This window comes from Thermobia domestica, chromosome 17 (genome assembly GCF_964235325.1).
Source record: "Thermobia domestica chromosome 17, izTheDome1.hap1.1, whole genome shotgun sequence".
NCBI classification, from domain to species: domain Eukaryota; kingdom Metazoa; phylum Arthropoda; class Insecta; order Zygentoma; family Lepismatidae; genus Thermobia; species Thermobia domestica.
This window is the reverse complement of record NC_137470.1, coordinates 17,933,334-17,953,245: the sequence shown is the minus strand read 5'-3', so window position 1 is coordinate 17,953,245 and position 19,912 is coordinate 17,933,334. Positions and strand designations below refer to the sequence as shown.

Here is a 19,912-nt window from a genome sequence, read left to right as displayed (position 1 = left end):
GTCCCCTTTTGCATTGACACTATCAGACCTGAGACTTACAGTTAAAATGAGTTCAGTTGATTTTGAGTTTAACGTCGCCTTCATCAGCGAGGCTATATGAGACGGGACCTACTGATTAACGTGGAATCGAATTCGGTTCTCCCAGCCAAAGGCACGTACGCTAACTACAGTTAAAATGAGTTCGGAACCACATAAGCTTCAAGTGCGAATGTGACATCGTAGGTAAATTGTTAACACTGAGATTTCGATTTTTCTTTCTTTCTTTTTTTTTCTTTTTCTTTTTTCTTTTTTTTTTGCGCCAAGGCTATATGCCACATGAAAACAGTTTAACATGGAATTCAAATTGCAGAGTTCCCATCGGGAATCAAACTAGAACCTAGATGATGCAATATCATGGGATCCAAACTGCATGAGATAACGGAATCGAACTAGAGTTTTGGCACCAAAAGCGGGGGCGCTAATACTCAATTAAGCGGGGATCTTTGTCACCACTTTTGTGCTCGGAAAGTGAGGAATAAAGTCTCCGATGATAAAATGTTTCTAATCATAATGTACTTTTATAATCTCATTGATAAACCATACCTTAGGACCAATTCGTAGCCCAAAAGAGAACAGCCATCCTCGTTGGTCTGGTAGTTAACGCACGTACTTTTGGTGTATGGGATCCTTCGTACAATTCTCGTTGGAATAGCTTCGAAATTTGAGGTGAGGTGAGGTGATTTTAGTTTAGCGTCCCGTTCAGCAGCGAGGCTATATGAGACGTGGACCTACCGATTAACGTGGAATCCGAACCACATGAGCTCCCGCCAGGAATTGAACCCGGGTCTCCCGTGCTTCGAAATTTGAATCAACTGGGGTACTTCCAATTCCACCTTAAACTGTAGGTTCTATCTCATGTAGCTCCGGTGTTGAAATGGGACATGCAACTCCAACCAACCTTCTCTATTGGTCTAGTTACAGCGTGTGTGTTTGGTATACGAGGTTCCGGGTCCAATCCCGGGTGAGACATCCTTAAATTGTGAATGTATTACAGTGGTTCGAATTCCACTTCAAACTGTAGGTACGTGTCTCATGTAGCCTCGGTGCTGAAATGTGATACTATACTCCAACCAACTAACTAACATGCGCCAGAGGGTACGAAAAGAGCTGCTGTTAACATTGACACTAGAAATTGAGTAGGGGTAACAGGTCATTCTGTATCCCCTATCCCACACTTATTGGTCAAGGGGGTGTCAAATACATAATTTATTTTAAAAAAATATAATGAACTTGACCCACGTCAAGTACTTGCCTACGATCTCTTTCCGTAAAATGTTTACCATGAAAGAACAATAACAATATTGTCAAAACCACCAGGTTGATTTGTCTACAGCAGCGTTTCCCAACCGGTGTGCCGCGGCACACTGGTGTGCCGTGAATGGGCCGCTGGTGTGCCGCGAGGAATCGAAACAAAATTATTAATTTTATAGCAATCAAATTGCAAAACGTAGGGAAAAATGTATATTTGTGTTTCACATTACTATGAAACTCTACTATGAATCTACAATTTTAAGTTTCATACCGGGTTACTATTCTGTACATTTCTAATGTTGAAAAAAGTATTTGTTATCATTGTTCTGACCATTATTGCTTCTTTATTGTTGCAGACTATTTCGTAACTTGAAAATTTAAAATATCATTCAATCCTTTCGACAAATTACCTACATTTGTGTTTTAAAAGTAAAAGAGATTTGTTTGTTCGTTCGTTATTTAGTGATCTTCCTTCTTAGTAGTAGGCTGGATCCAGTTTTTTAAAAAGAAAGCGTATTTTTAAAAACCTGAGTCCAAGATTTCATTGCAATTTTCTATTTTTAAATTAGAATGAAAAATAAGCATAACGATTTACCACGGGGGGGGGGACCAGTGCCAGAGCTTTCTTTTCTGTGAGAAGGAGATCAATAATCATAGAAAAAATACCACTGTGTTTCATATTTACAAATAATAATATCTATAAGTGTGCCGCGAGAATCCAAGTAACACCCGTAGTGTGCCGCAAGTTGAAAAAGGTTGGGAAACGCTGGTCTACAGTCTCCCAGAAACAGTTTTTCAAACTTATATTGAAGATTCCAAGACTGTCATTGGATACTAAAGCGTTTTTTAATATTAGCTTTCCTGCTACACCTCCTCTCTCCTCACGACGTTACAAGAAAATAAAACGTCCGACGTATAGAAAATTAATGAACGTCAGATTTTGCCAAATACAAATATCATTCAGTAAAGGTTTGCAATCGACCAGCAAACGGAACGAAGGATAAGCATTGCAATACACGGTACTCGCGACTGCGCATACGTTTCTGCGCAAGTGCTAAAGCACGTGAGGCGAGAGCGTAGGTTTTTAGTCAACGATCATAGCAGTGTTGCGGAAGCAAACAAAATGAATGAACCTCGCGGGAAAATCAAAACAGTACATGCATGAGTGTTCAAACTGAAATACAAAATTCTCAAATAGTCCTACCTCCAAATCCAGATCTTCAAAGCTGCTGCTGAGCCCCTGATCTCTCGAGATTTCCAACTGGCCATTTCGCACTGGCTCCGTCTTGTTGGTTATTTTCTTGCGTCCTTCCTGTTTCATTTGCATGTAGCCCATAATTTCCGGTTCCCGAAACGACAGCTTCTTCCTTGGTCGGTCTCCTTTGTTGTCACTCTTCCCTTTCAGCATTCCTGTCTCTGGCACCCTGATGGAGACGTCTTCATTATTCTCCCTCAGGGGCCCGCCATGCTGCTTCGGCTGTTGGTGCCGCCGTTTGCCACCGCTGTTGTCTGTTGCTGTTGGCGTTTTCGTTGCTTTTCAGTTATCCGGCTGTAGCACAACGAAGAAAAAAACCAGACTCACTCTCACAACACGCACGACCACAGAGAAGATGTTTGTTCTTATCGACAACACACGCTAGCGGAAACTGTGTGGTGGAACTGCAAGCAAGAACACTGATCCACACGTAGTGCTGTGGCGACTGGTGCCAACATTGTTTTTCCTCTCAGATGATGATGATAGTGTGTGTGTGTGCCTGTCCTGTGGGCGAGTTTGCGGGAGCGTAGCGGGTTTATCTGGAAGAGTTCCCGATAGGTATGAGCCAGACCAAGACGTGTTCTGCGCAGGTTCTCTCCTCTCCTGTACCTCCCTCTGAAAAACACACTATGTTCCTCACCAAACAAAACTTATTCGAAACAACAACAACGAAAAAAGAGTACAGGCTGGACACAACCCAAAAGAGCTCTTATTAGTTACGACAAACAAAAGAAAACTACATGCACAGTTTTTTTATTCAACTATTTTCCCAAAAGTCAACACAAGCAAAGACAAATTGATGAGCACGTAAAGTTTCCAAAAACTCCAAAGTTAGAATTCGTAGACTAACAACAAAAAAATCTAATGATAGAACACCTGGAAAGAACAAACACAAGAGAGAACCTACTCACATACAACAAAGAGCACCCATAATTTACCTGTGAAACGTTTACAATCGAGGCAGAAAAAACTGCGAACCATTGTTGTTACTTTCCGACAAAGAAACAAGATGGTCAAAAAACATGAAAAGAGACTCTTTGAATGCAGACACCATTTCTAATTGTTTCTATGTTATGAAGAAACAAAAGAGCATAATAAATAATAACTGCATCTCTAGAGTAGTATATCTTTTGTTAAATATAGTTACAGCGCTGAAATCCTTTGCATAAGTCTCTACATTATACTTAGAGCGAAATACATTTTGGATTATCTAACGACCGCAAAGGTAATAACAGATTCTCTTATTCCGTTTAGATCTTACGCTTTTGTTCATATAAGTCATATATTGTGCAGCGGTTCACTTCTATTTTACTTACTAATAGCTGAATATACCCATTGTTCGCATGGGGCTGTATTTAGAAGTCAACGCCTGTGGGAGTATCGCCATTCATTTCAGCGACCGCAAACACTATGGATTTGATACTAATATCGATCATTTTGGAATATTTTTACATGTCTCGGTACTCCCCCCCGCAGGTGACCCCCGGCCCGCATACAGTGGTAGCTGAATTTGAAAGTCATCGCTAATGGAAGTGTCACCATTGATCTCAGCGACCGCGAAAACTATGAATTTGGCACTAATATCGGTTGTTTTATACTACTTTTACATGTCCCGGTAAACGCCCCTCTGGAACCCCCCATGGTTCGAATTTTGAAAAAAAAAAAACGCTTCGTCTTGGTCTGGGGCCTCGAAAAAAGTACCCGTGACCAAAATTTGGTAACTCTCGCTCCACTCATCTTGTCCCCAGGCTGCACACAGACAGACAGACACACAGATAAACAAACTATTTTATTTATAGGTTTTGCCAATGTTCAGTAACACTGTTCTCCTGTGCCTTGAGAGGCCTAATCACTGCGAAATTAAAATATAGTTATTTTTACAGTAATTATGTGATATCTTCAAATAGATAAAATATAATCAAAACGTGGAACAAGAGCGCGCTAGACAATATTATTTTGCATGAAGAACCGTTATCACAAGTCACCTACTGGTTTTCCGTTTGCAGCCATTTATAAACGCGAAAATAAATGCCGATTTTCTAAATGGCTGTAAATTGAAAGCAGATAAGTGAGTCATGATAACGGTATTTCATGTAAACTAATATTGTCTAGCGAGCTCTTGTTCCACTTTTCGATTATCTTTTATCTATTTGAAGATATCACATAATTACTGTAAAATTAGCACTACTTTAATTTCACTGTGATGAAGCCTCTTAAGGACGCGATTTCGATTCCTGGTAGCACGATGTTGAATTTGTGGTTATCGTTTCCACTCATCGTTTCCAAATATTTTATCACTACTCATTCGTAATTAACATCTTTCTTCCTCTTGCAGAACTGCATAACGCGCGTACTTTTTGCTCGTGTGGTTCTGGGTTCATATACCGGTGATGTTCTTTACCTTGCATAAAAACAATAATGGTTCTAGTCACATTTAAAACAGAAGAACTTATCTCATATAACTTAGGTAAGAGAAGTGCCCTTCCGTAACTAAGAGACTAAGTTTGCTGTACATGTGATTATGGGTTCAATTTCTGCTTATGGGTGTCTGCCATGGATACAAAGCCCAGTAGTAACTCGGATTTCACTTTGAGCATTCGGCAGTATTACGAGATGTTCTCTTTTTTGAGCCATAAAAATGGAACGGGCGAATTTTTACGAAAACGGGGATTAGGGGTACAGAACTCTTTTTAAGGTTCGTTACCACTTTATACAGGGTCCGGCGAAAAGATATCCCATATTTGCAGAGGGCGATGTATGATTCGTGGTGCGGATACGGCGGCGGAGGGGCTATCGATTGATAACGGTATTCATAGCATTTTCAGTAGTCGCAATGGCGCGGCGCGGTGAGCATGGTGTTTGTTGTGGAGGGCCATATTTATAGTGGTGGTTCTGCGATTACTCAGCAGGTATTTCGCATTCAGTTCGGACTTGGCCGACACGATTCTGTTCCGGATAGAAAAAGTATTCAAGTTTGGGTATCGAACTGTAGAGCAACAGGTTCTGCACTGAGCAAATCGCCTGGCCGATCTGATTAAGTGCTGAACGCTTTGGAAATTACTGGATAGACTCTCTTACACGTGACACATTTTCCAACGTTGTTAGATCCGAGGTATATAAAGTTCAATATATGCTTGTCATGCATAGAAATCTACATCGTTGAACCGTTCGAAATCAATTTTAGAACATAGTACCTATATTGAATTAGTCCTTCGTCACTCATTTTCGTCAAAATGTATGCAATAAAGGGGTCTTCAGTTCAAAATTTATATAAAAAAGTGGTGCACCACAAACTTACTTGGCCGGGATCAAACCATGGACCCCAAGCACCAGAGGTAAGCACTCTACCACTGAGCCACCCTGCTCCTATCAACATATCGAAAACTAGTCACCTGTTCTATTTTCTCCCCTCCTACTCCAATACAAATTTAGCACCTAATTATATCACCGTAAAATCCATTTTGTCTCTCTAAATGATAAAAAGCAATAAGAAACCACTGCTAGAAGTTCTATTTCCCTGTTTTCTTTCAATTCTCTTTGTACAGCGCAATTTGAGTCCAAGAAATGATATTTTAGCAAACAGAAAAGAACTACAAAGACATAATGAGAATGCTATTCACAGAAATTGGTGGAAATCAACGAAAATTTTCACCATGCGCTGAGGTAAGTTTAATTTTAGAAACCACACATTTCCAATCAACAATCTTAGACATATATCGAAATTGAATTAGAAATCACTTCCATTAACCTCTTTTACTCCCATTTCTTCCGCTGAATTTCTGAAAAAGATCTGAATGAATCCTATGTAACGCAAGACACAGCAACAAGAAAACCACTGCAGTGCCACCTATCGGCAGATATATAAATCAAGCAAAGAAGGCAGATGAGAGAACCATAGGATGTGTGATCGTAAATTGATCTCAATACTATTCCTTCAAAACTGTGGAACATATGTGTCTCGCAAGAAGCAAAAGGGTTAAAGGTGAGCGTTCTACTAACTCTGCTATTGCATGCAATCTCGTCTGAAAGACAAAATTAGAGCTAAGACTCTACCAGATATCCTAATGTCAATTAGAAATTAATGCCAATTAAAATCTGCGCAACAGGTACGAATCTTTAGCTCTACCTTCGAGGTTTAACTACGGTAAGTTAAAGGATTCTGCAATCCATAGGTAACTCACCTCACTAGTAAAATATTATTTCTAGGCGTTTCGGAAGAAATCAATTACGCCTTACTTCAGAATCATTAATAAAATATTTATTTATTTATTAAATATACATAAAAAACATCACAGCCGTTTTACAAAACAAATAAATACATAGTATAAAATAAAATTTTGTTTCCTTTTAAATCAGAAAATGGCTTATTTTTGTGTGTAGGACAAAAACGTTCAACAATAAAATGTGTCAATCCATTGTAGTCTTGACTGCGAATTTTAAAGATCATGAGAACTTATTTTAGTGTTTCTGCTATTGTTAGTAGGGTTGCTACGAGACGAGACAAGACTTTCACAACGTGTCTCATCAGAACTGTTAGTGTAGATGTCTAACATGTGTTTGTGTGCATGGGGTGTATAAAGTTCTAATTAGAAAGCCTTTGGGAAAGAGATCTTTGGGTGGGCCAAAAAGAAGGTGGAAGAACAATGGAAAGCAGGATCTTAGGGAGATGAGTAATAACATCATAGTGAGAAATATTTTCTGGGGCGAACATATTTTTTTAATCCACCGTGTAGGTAAGTAAACAATTTCTTTCTGCTACATGTTCACAATATGTACCTTGTGGGAATTAACGTGGACGGCATCACGTAACATCTACCCATATTGAAATTATTCGCTTGTTTGATTTTAAGCTGTTATTCTTGCGCAAGGTGTGTCAGCGAGAAGCCATTTGAGAAAAATACACCAAATGTATATTTAAGGTTTGTCACTCACATAACACATATACTAAAGCAGATGGAAAGTCACTCCCAGAAATTCTATCTGGAACAAGTGAACGCTCCTTCTGCACATTTCAATTACTATGAGTGGTTACAGCTTGCACATAATCATGAAACTAGTCTAGAGTTATTATAGGTTGAACTAATTAGTATTTCCCACCAGAAGAAAAAGATTCCCATGTGGGCAAAGAACTAATCTGGAAGCTTGCAATAAAAAAAATGGAATAATAATAATAAAAACGATCGCTAGGGAAAAAAAAACATAAGCTACAAAAGCTAACAAGCGTGATTCCGTTAATTGCAATTGGGTATAATTAGCACCTCCAGTCGAGGAGAACGGGCGCGCTGGACGTTAAATACGCTTCAATGATTTTTACATATGTTGCTTCTTTCCACACCCCACCCTAAGACACACACACTAACACGAAACACATATGTATATTCCTACATATAGAATGCCTTCGCGGCACAAAATAAAACAACCTGTGACGTTACGGATTTCAACGAAAATCAGTCACTGCATTAAAACGAAATCAATTTATCCCCCGAAGTATACGAAATAGCAGAGAGCAAGAATCATATAATCATGGATTACTGTAATATTCTTGAGTTTCTTTGTTCAAGTTTAGCTCTCATTTTAGCACAGGCTATATGAAGCGTGGACCTGCAAATTAAGGTAGAAACAAAACCATCATAATGAGATTAAAGTCTTTAATACTCTACAATGGAAATCGAACCCGGGACTATGTACACCGGACCCACTAGACCAGCAAGAAGGATAGTTTTCTTGAAGTTGACTGTCATAAATTACTTAAAACGCATGACGAGATTAGAAAAATGCAACAAAAATTGAAGCATGCACTGAGAAAAAAAATGTATGTGGCGTACGTAAAATCGTATGTTACATTTGTAAATCCTGTAGTTTTTGGACAACACACAGCAAACGTATAACTGTAAACGAGTGTTTTATAATACTTTCTGTATAAGTGTTCCATGTGTAGGCCTACTTATTTTCCGTATGAAACAACATAGGCGGTCAGGATCTCACATACAAATGGACGTATATAATATATAGCTCACGTAGGTAACATACATATATGTATGTAATATAAGGAAGACTGTTAGATATCAGACATCCTGCAACGACATGACGTAACATCTAAGGGCAGTGCCTATGTAGCATAAGGATAACGTATAATCCGTACTGATTTCTGTAGTAAGCAAGAGGATTCCGTATATTTGTACAATATACCGCTGTCCGGAGAACGAATTTTTCTAAGTGTCGAATATCACTGTATGGTACAGTCTGCGGAAAAAACCCTGCAACATGAGCATGTAAGTTTATTGTGAAACGACGCCGAGGTTTCTCCTGGCGTGATTCGTGCCACTTAGACGTTATGTTGATTCCCTGGGCTGTTAGTAGTAGTTCCACAATAAACTTACATGCTCATGTTGCAGGTTTTTGGCTGCGGACAGTACATTTCAGTGAATTTGACAGAAATGAAAACGAAACTGTAGTATGTTTCTGGATTTTAGGTCTAGAAAACTCCTGTTAGACAGGGTGATGCAGCATCCTGGCCACGTGTTAGTCGCTGACGTAATTCAGCCGGTCGCTAAAGATGGCGTTGTATCTGCGCAGGACTACAAAGGGCTGTCACGCCAAGTGGTTTCGTTTGGTTTATGTTCCTGGATTACATGCGAAAAAGAAACAAGACATTATGCAAGCACATAATAACTGAGCATTTTTTTTTTAATGAATAGCTACTTCGTCTCAGTCTGTTATCTCTGGTAACTCAGACATTCCAAAACGTATCATACAGCGTTATTTGGTGGGATGCTTCAATCGAATAATTATTGAGTCTATTAATTCATTTAAAGAAATGAACCCAACATGTTTATTAAACAATATTTCTCATTTAGGAATCCAAAAGCAAATGAGATCTCCGCTTCATAAAAACACTACAAAATGTAATTTGTTGATGATATTGTAAACCAAGACATCAGAACTAATGGTACGGTCCTCAAATACTTGACTAGTTCACTTTTGTTTTTGAATCTTCTAATAAAAATGCAATAAAAAGTTTGTTTGTCTCTGTGCGACCAGACGAGTAGATTGAGAGTTACCAAATTTGGGTCACGGGTACCTTGGTCCAGGCCCCACAGCAAGACGAAGCGTTTTCTTTTAAATTTCGAACCACGGGGTCTCACGGGGGGGGGGGGGGAACGTGTACCGGGACATGTAAAAGTAGTAGAAAATGGCCGATATTAGTGTCGAATTCATAATTTCCGCGGTCGCTGAGATCAATGGTGAAACTCCGATCGCATTCACCTCATTCGACTGCCTGCCGGGATCACCGCGGGGTATACCGAGACATGTAAAAATAATCCAAAAATGACCGACATTAGTGTCAAATCCACAGTTTTTGCAGTCGCTGAGATCAATGATGACACTATGACACTTCCCTTAGCGATGACTTTCAAATTCAGCTACCATTATATGCGGTCCGGGGGTCACCTGCAGGGAGGGTGTTACAGAGACTTGTAAAAATAATCCAAAATGACCGACAGTGTCAAATCCATAGTTTCCGCGGTCACTGAGATGAATGGTGATACTCCTACAAGCGTTGACTTCAAAATACAGCAGCCCCCAAGCGAAGAATGCATATTTCAGCTAATTTATGAATTTATGTGCGATTTTCATGCACTATATCCATTACTTCAATTGAACGATCCCCAAAAAATATAATTAAAGAGTGTAGTTTACCAAAACTCTCCTCTTTTAAACCCTCTTTTAAAAATTGTTTATATATATAATTTTCATTAAACAAAAGTTATGGTTCTCTCTCGAAAGTGGTTTAGCCCGACACAGACAATCCGAATTGTTCTGAAAGAAGAACTGGAGTTTCATCCATGGAAGCCACAGTTTCCTCCATGACTTGTCGCCTAAAGACGGGATCATCGGTTGGAGTATGGACAGGTGATGCCTGCTTGATGTGAAGACTGGTCCGATCCATTTGTCAATATCCTGTGGTCAGATGAAGCCAAGTTTCATGTTGGGTGGTTTGTCAACCGGCACAATTATTATTATTGGGCAGAAGAGGATCCGAAGGCGGTTGCTGAAAAAAAAAATCAACATTGCTTAAAGGTCACAGTGTGGTCCGGCATGACATCCACGGAAGTTAATGTGAGTCCATAAGTCATTAGGCACACAGTGAATGCAAAGCGGTAACTTACTATGCTTAATGATCATGTTCTCGGTATTGTATCCACGTGAGGGAATTAAACGACCTAATCTTTAAGCAAGATGGGGCTCTGCCTTATTTCGCACGTCCTATCCGTGCGAGACTCGATACTAATTTCCCAGAACGTTGGTTGAATTGCCAGCAAGGAGTCCTGACATACACCCTGCAACTTCTTCCTTTAGGGATTGGTGAAAGAGGAATTTTAGCGCAAACAAACCCAAAAACTCTTGAGGAATTATAAATGCTAATTCCTGAAGTTCTTGTAAACGTACCGCTGGAGTTTCTGCAGAAGTCTGTCGCTACGAAAACTGGTGGATAGCAGTGGTGCTAATGTGGAATTTTAGCAACGTATAACAATTCTGCCTTTATAAGGAACAAAATGCTTTTTGTTGTATGAAAATTGGTTATTAAAAAAAAGTTATGAACAATTTTCAATAGGGAATTAATTCACGCCCACTCTATACATCACATTTACTCTGTCTGTCAGGTCTGCGAGACAAAATATCTCAAAAAGTACTTGATGGAACACCATAAATTTAAGACAAAATGTAGAGGATGAAAAGTTAGGATGCAGATCCACGAAGAGAATAATGTTAATATTTAAACCATCTTTATAATTGTAATATATTATGTAGTGAAATTGCCTATAGTGAAACTGAGAAAAATACTTTTCATTGTGGTCTCACAATCACTTCGTGAATTTATGATTTTAATGCTATGAACCATATTACACTAAAACAGTGTTTGAGATCTAATATTTGGGAGAAGCAAAGAACTAGTTCTTCTCACAAGACTCAAGAAAAACTCCTCATTTCGTTTCGAAGACGACATGAGAATAGGAACGTTTCTCCTCCCGTCCCGAATTAAAAAAATTCTCAAAGTTTCGACCAGAGAATCAAAACGATACGGGAAATTACTCGTCTTATTGGCAATACTATTCCCTGTTCAGCGTAAGCTCTAAGCTCCGATAAACAAAATATTTGTATTCATCCGCTTGTCACAAATACGATTGGCTAGTGATGTATCACTTCCACGCCCCACGGGGAGGAGCAAATTATACACGTGCATTTTGACAATACTGTCTCGTGTTGTCTAGATACTTACAGCAGCAGCAGAAAAGTAGAAAAAAACTCGAAAGATTTAAAAAAATATATATATTTGAATTTCGGTGGTAAACAATTGTTGCTTAGTGAGTAAATGTTTACCTTGTTGATGTTTCACCACAACACTCGCTGAACCGGGATTCATGTCAGCCATCTTTCAGACTTAAAAGCAGAAATCACCTTCACAATTGAATTGGCGCCATAATTACTGCGCATGCTTCGTGTTTATTTCTATTGTTTCATTAACCACACTCAACTGCAGTATTATTAGATAATTTGTATTATATTTTTATCATTTATAATAATGTAGTAGTTTTATATGGGGCTTCGTAATGAAAGTAATTATCAAATCACGTGAACTATTTTGCGGAGGAGTACAAGAGTCGGTAGACCAACAGCAATTGAGCAAGATTTAGTTTCACGTGGCTTTGTTTGTTGCAGTTTAGAGCTTAGGCCGAACAGGGTTTAGTTAAGATTTGTATTTAATTGAAGTTTTCTCTATCGCGTAATTGCCACTGAGAAAAATCCGTTATCCAGACATCGATATATTGTTCAGTCAGCGACAAAAGTTCTTTTCCGTTTGGTAAAATTTATTTTGGGAATAACAGTGCTATTGCTTGAACGTACGACGGTGGTATGTTTGGAACGTACAGAAAATTACATTTTTTTTTTAAATTTAATGAAAACTGTACTCAAATTGTTCTTCCATTCTGAAGTTATTTACAAAACTAATTTAATCAAACCGAAAGAACTTTTGACGCTGAATGTACAAATATACGGAATCCATATGTTGACTACGGAGCATACGTTATCCAAATGCTACAAACGTACTGCCTTTTTCCCGGTTAGATATCACATCATGTCGCTGCTGGATATCTGGCATGTAAGAGTCTTCCGTATATTACATATGTATACGTGTGTTACAAACGTCAGCTATATGTTATATACGTCCATCTGTATGTGAGATCCTGACCGCCTATATACAGTTCTCTCTTTCGTACGGGAAGTACGTTTATTCAGAACACTTATGCGGAAAGTACGCATACGTTTTCAGTTATATGTTTGCTGTACGATATTACATACGATTATACGTTAAGTCCAAGAACTACGTTATTTACACATGTAACCTACGTTTTTACGTACGCCACATGTTTTTTTTTGTCCGTATATTTGTACTAAAAGTGAAAGTTTAACACACATTAACCGCACTGTACATTAAGGTTGGTTTAAAGGGACAAGATTTGCCAATAGATGTCACTACAGTCTTCGTATCTCTCTCATGTATTTTTTACCTTTCACGAAAATTTACAATTTCTCTTTCAAATTTCAACCTACAGACTTCAAATTTTTGGAGAAGGAACTTCATAGCCTATCGAAGGCAACAATCCGTGCCGATTCTTTATTTCGAATTTTTTTCATTGTTGAAATGGCTTGATCGTTGAAATGGATATCCAAACCTTTGACAATATAACTGTTTCAACAACGAAGAAAAATCGAAATAAAAAAATCAGCACGGAGTGTTGCCTTTGATAGGTTATGAAATTCCTTCTCTAAAAATTTGAAGTCTCTAGGCTGGAATTTGTATGAGAAGTCGTGAATTTTCGTGAAAGGAAAAAAAATACATAGGAGACATACGAAGACTGTAGTGACACCAACCTTAAACAAATACGATTTTAGAGAATTGTTAATCTCATGATTTCCCCAACTTTCTACACTGAGAAAAATCCGTTCTCCGGGCAGCGCTACAGTGTACAAATATGCGATATCCTTATGTTTACTATGGAAATCATTACGGAGCACACGTTATCCATATCCTACATATGCGCTGTTCTTAGATGTTACATCACGCCGTTGCAGGATATCTGACATTTAACAGTCTTCCATATATTACATACTTCAGCTATATGTTATATACGTCTCTGCATGTGAGATCCTGACTGCCTATATAGAGTTCTTTCGTTCGTATGGAAAGGACGTATAAAATATACTTTTTCAGTTATACGTTTGCTTAACTCCAAAAACTACAGGATTTACATATGCAACCTACGTTTTTACGTACGCCACAGAAGATTTTTTTTCTCAGTATAGACTTCCGCCTATGCAGATTCGTCCAGAACTCATTATCCTGTTTCACTGTTACTCAAAACTCGCATGTAATGGACTACAAGCTCTCGGCCACGCACGTTCACATTTAATGAAAGTGAACGTTGAGATTGATTTCTACAGTAGGTCCTGTAAACGAATCATATTATTCACAGAATATCTTTGTATACGTATTACGTAAACGGCTTAATATATAAATGTCACGGACTGAGTGCTCTTTCAAATACCAAATGCAGCTTTTTACGTAAGCGCCCACATTCACTTAATTTGCCATAACTTATGAAAATAAACCACGCTGAGGTTTTCCGAGAGGAAACACCAAAAGGAAGGGGGAAAAAAGCGCAAATGTTAGTCGAAGATTAATACTGTGTGAAGCGGGCAATCTCTCAGCGTTTTACGATATTTGCCAAGATATTAAGATGGAGGGGGCGAACACAGAGGGAGAATTAAAAAAGTAAAACGTGGCTTCTCACTGCGGTCATTGGCAGAATAAACGTTGGCACAAACCCTTCGCCAGATTTCTTCAACAAATAACAAACGACTCACTCGTCCCTTCAATCAATTGCACTTAATCAGCACAGAAAGTAGAAACACAAGCGCACCGTCAGAGTAAATGTGGTGCCAAAAGACACCAGTAAAACGTTTATGCACCGATTTAATCGAGTCTAGAAAGAGTACCCCAATGTTTACATCATTGTACAGGTTATATTATTTAATTTTGAACAATCTAAAAAACATTCACCCGGGATTCAATTCAGCCTAAAAATAATCTTTGAACATTCACTAAATTTTATACGAAGCGTGTTCAAAAAGTATCGAATCATTGGTTGTCAAAAATCCATTTATTGATTTGGAAATCCGAAATACTAATCCCCTTCAAAGTTATCTCCTTGGTAATGAACCCACTTCTCCCAACACTCCCGCCATTGTTGGAGACACTTCTGAAACGCAGTTTTTGGAATGATGACTGATGGGACGCTTTCTGTGGACGGGAAACATTGCATACGAGGTGTGTTCATAAAGTATGGAATCTTTGGTTGGCAAAAATCCATTAATTGATTTGGAAATCCGAAACCCTAATCCCCTTTCAAAGTAGTCTCCTTGGTAATGAACCCACTTCTCCCAACACTCCCGCCATTGTTGGAGACACTTCTGAAACGCAGTTTTTGGAATGGTGACAGATGGGACGCTTTCTATGGACGGGAAACATTGCATACGAGGTGTGTTCAAAAAGTATCTAATCTTTGGTTGGCAAAAATCCATTTATTGATTTGGATATCCGAAATACTAATCCCCTTCAAAGTAGCCTCCTTAGTAATGAACCCACTTCTCCCAACACTCCCGCCATTGTTGGAGACACTTCTGGAACGCAGTTTTTGGAATGGTGAGCAAATGTGCCGTCGCATTCTGTATGATGTCTTCTCTTGACTCAAATCCAGTCCCTTTTAGTGGAATTTTTAGCTTGGGAAATAACCAAAAATCAAACGGAGTCATGTCTGCTGAGCAGGGAGCCTCACGACACACAGGAATGTTGTGTTTGGCGATGAAAGCCTGAATCAAATTTTGCAGACACCCTCCTCATACCCAAATTCTTGTTCAAAATTGAATGTACCGTGCCGATTCAATGGTTTCCGCTTGGGTATCCCCAAGCGTTTGGCAAAATTTGATGCAATATAACTGTTCAAGTTTTTTTTCTGTCATTTTACAAAAAAAAAAAAAAAAAAACTGAAATTCGACGATCGCTGAGTACATGTCTTTACTCGTTGACCGACTGCAAGCGACTGACGCGTTCTGCGGGAGCGAAAAAAAGCACGACTGCGCATGAGTGTTTCCTCTATATCTACACTGAAGAAAGTCTCCCGGGCTTCATTGGTTTGCGCGGAAAAAAATAAGTTTCGATACTTTTTGAACACACTTCCTACATTGTGAATATACCTCAAACAACGCGGTTTAGAATATCACGGAACCCATTAACCGCGTTGTTCATAGTATTCTTCAAAGTTTAATACAAAGTCTCATGCATGGTTGACTACAAGCGAACAGCTTACTCAGTTCATATTAAAATCATTTTACAAGTACACGGCGTCCATACATTATAACAAAACAGGTAGCAATGTGACGTGTACACTACGTGAAAGAGTTTGGTTTGCATTTTTAAAATTAATATTGAAACCATAAGTGTCAGTAGAGTTCTACCACTTTGGTTTCGAGAAAAGAGAGATTAGAATAGATATAGAATACAATCTTGGGAAGTTTAATTGCAGGAAATATGTATTACCATCTGTACCCTATAACAATCACCGTTAATACCTGACTTTCTGCAACTTCTGGTTTTAGCAGAGATTATGCTGGAAGTGGAATATATTTTGAAATGCTAAATTGATTGCAGAAGACAGTCCCAGGTTCGATTCCCAATGGGAAGACTCGGACGACACGATGTGATAGTTTTTCAGGTGAGCCATTCTGGGTGAGATTTTTTCCTGAATTTTCGTCATTCACACTAGGCAAATGCAGGGACAGTATCTGACATAATACTCCAAGGCTGTTTCCTTCTTTCCCCATTCCTGTTTTTCTCTCCAATTCCCTGGGTAGTTGATCGTCAAGGGACGTCATCCCTTAAATACGTGAGGGGCTAACATGGCCATAGGTGCCGAAAGCCCAAAAATCTAATTCCTAATCCGAATCCTGACTCAAGGAAACCGCTTCTCGCTATCTGTTACCGTTTTTACTCTATAAAAACCCACATCGAAACCGGGAGTGGTTAATTTCTACCACTTCTGGTTTTAGTACAGAGATTAGAGTGAAGATAGAACATATTCTTGAAACACTTAATTGAATACAGGAAACCGCTTCTCGTCATCTATTTCGGTTATTTTTCTATAATAATTACCACTAAAATAGGATATAGTTAATATTCTGCCTCTTTCGGTTTCAGTAGAGATATTAGAGTGGAGATAGGACAGATAACTGGTTGCAGAAATTAGCGCCTAGCTACGTGTTATTATTTCTCCTCTATAACGATCAACGTTGAAACCGGAAGTGGTTTGTTTCTACCACTTCCGGTTTTAATAGAGAGTTAACAATGGTAATGGAATGGGTTCTGGAACACTTAGTGCAGAAAATGCAGAAAACAGATTCTTCCTATCTATTACTCTGTTTGATCTATAGTGATGTACTGTATGTAAAAAAAAAGGAAATATTTGATTTTGCATCTTTGATTTTGATAACGCCTCCATCAAAGAAATCAATTCTTAACTTTTGATTCTCTACATTCCGACAAAATTTGATGCTAATTCATTTACTGTATAAGTTCTTGAGTTTTTTTTTTCGTCTCACGAACGAATGGATGGACACAGTAAATATATGAAAGAGATTTAGAAAATAAAAGTCTTTGAAAAAACATTGCTTAGAAACGTGGAGAATTTCCTGTATAGAGATTTATGTTTCAATTGGCAATATTGATTTCAAATAATGTAATTAAACGAACTGGTTAGTCTTGCTAAAAAGAAAAAAAAAGCTGATATAGTTCTTCCACTACGCCTGTTCAACCTACCACCAACCAAACAACTGGCGATAACTGGTTGCATAATCACCAGGGGAAGATCAGACTTCCCGTAGAATTGACTCTCATAAACCTAATTAGCATCAAAATAACTGCATTCTAAATGTGTTTGTAATTAACCAGAATTTAAGACGGAAAAAAAGCACAAGGATATAGCTAAACAAACGATGAAACAAATAAGCTTGTCGTAAATATTGGAGCTCATTATAATTGGTTTTGCGTACAAGCAGATATTTATCCCGGATTGTATTACGCTTTGAAAATCCATGTTCTTTATGAAATGAAATCTTTGAGTTTAACGTCTCACAATTGTGTCCTTTAGGCTAAGGGAGGCGATGACTAAAACAAGTGATTAACGATTGAAGAATTGGTGAAACGAGAATAAGGAAGGAAACGGGAGTACCCCGAGAAAATCCACGGACACGATTTTGTCCACCACAAACTTACTTGATCGGGGATCGAACTTGGGACCCTACGCACCAGAGGTAAGCGCTCTATCACGGGGAAAATCACTACAGAGTTGTTTCAGTAATATGGTTTGAATCTTGTTATATTACAACCTCCCTAAACCCCTCGTGACGCGGAAGGCATTGTGATAATTTCTAAATAAAATCAAGAAGAGAACTTGACCATAAATTTTGTATATACATTTACAAAACGAAAATATAAAGAGGTCGATATGAGAAGAGCAAAGCTTTTCAAGAGTCGAGACGAGAAGACGATATTTCCCTTTGTGTATTGCCTCAAGGGAAACACTTATTTTGGGTATACTTGTTTTAAATATGCGTTGTTAGTATTTTTACCTCTGCGTATTAAATTAAAAGAGAACAAACCATTCGGAGCAGCTTTCTTCCATATTCCATGTCTTACATACATATATATATATATATATATATATATATATATATATATATATATATATATATATATATATATATATATATATGGATGTTTTAAATATTTATGTGTATTATGTCTTATATATTTAAAAAAATGCATAGTATTACACAACCAAAAATACGCTATACATATAAAATAGCATACTTGCTTTCCCCATGGGTCTAATTACGACGTCAATGGACCGTGCATCAAAGGGAAGTCATTAAGTGTGTGGATTCCCCTTCCAAAACGCCGACTCTATAATCACGTTTGTGTATTCCCCTCGCCATATTTGATTCCAGATTGATCAACAGTGGTTATGGATCCTCTTTGTGGTTTTGGCTTTCTTTTTACATGGACCTTAAGGCTGGTAATACTATAATGTGTTTATTAAGCACACATTTGCTATCGGCAATGTTCACAAATAGACCACACATGCAGGTTGTTTAACTCTTAGAGAAGCTTTACTGTGTTTCCTTCTAAATTCTGAAAGTTGGCACGGAAAGGATCTAGTCAGCTCATATAAAGATTTTCATTCCTTTTATTAGGATCACGCAGTTGCCACTATTAAAGACGGTAAAGTTAATTAGTACAACTGTCTATCCATAAGTCACTCCACATGGTAACTCTTGAACTAAAACGAATGTTTAATATCTTCACTGATAACGATTACTTTAACTGTGACTATCCATATCCCCTTTAAAATATTAACATCCCTAGCTTGTATGCAACCTTCACAGTAACATATAAATGTTGGTTGCTTACCACAAAAGGATATGTAGATTTTCTTACTGCAAATATACGTATCAATAGTTCATGTTATGCAACCACCATATCAGAAATGCAGTTTTGGTTGTCTAACGATTTTATCGAGTTCCTCGCAGTTATACAAATTTATATACGTATGTACTTTCCTGGTTGCTTAAATTCAATCTGGTAGGAAAGAAATAAAATGAAATCTTTCAGTTTAACACTCCACGATTATGTTCAAAAGGAGACGGCTAATTAATGGAAGTAAATTATGATAAAATAATTCGTGGAATCAGGATGTGGGATTAAACAGAAGTACCTCGAGAAACACACGGACACGATGTTGTCCAACATAAACTTACTTGATCCGGGATTGAACCTGAGACCCCACGCACTCTAGTACTCTACCACTGAGCCATATTTTAACATCTTCAAGAATAACGGTGATGTAAACGATGGCTCTCCAAATGCCGTTTTAAATTAAAAAGAATTTCTTAACTTCTATGCAACCTGCACAGTAGCCAATAAATATTGGTTTTGCCTTTTATAAAATTATACGGAATCGTATGACGCTCTGTACTGTCTTTTAGCAGAGGTTATTGAGTTTTGAGGTATGGAAGTCTATCAGATTATAAATATGATCATAAACTACCTCAAAGTGGGAATAACTCACAATCAGTTTTGAAAAATAAATTAGATGTGTCACTATGAGCCAGCCAGAGGAACATGGTGGCTCAGTGGTAGAGCGCTTCCCTCTCCTATGTGGGATCCTTGGTTCGATCCCGGCAAAG

The 19,912-nt window shown here is 38.2% G+C and overlaps 1 protein-coding gene across 2 annotated transcripts in view; it reads right to left on the bottom strand.

Moving 5' to 3' along the window:
- LOC145674663 (uncharacterized) overlaps positions 1 to 19,912 on the bottom strand; it is a 583,703-nt gene that overhangs the window by 90,466 nt on the left and 473,325 nt on the right. Inside the window, exon 1 of one of the 2 annotated variants that reach the window (XM_081744886.1) lies at positions 2,495 to 3,392. The exons of the other annotated variant lie outside the window; for it this stretch is intronic. Within the exon in view, the coding sequence (XP_081601012.1) occupies positions 2,495 to 2,698 (204 nt within the window). The 5' untranslated portion in view covers positions 2,699 to 3,392. Of the gene's footprint in view, positions 1 to 2,494; positions 3,393 to 19,912 lie in introns of those variants that run through there. 2 annotated transcript variants of the gene reach the window in all.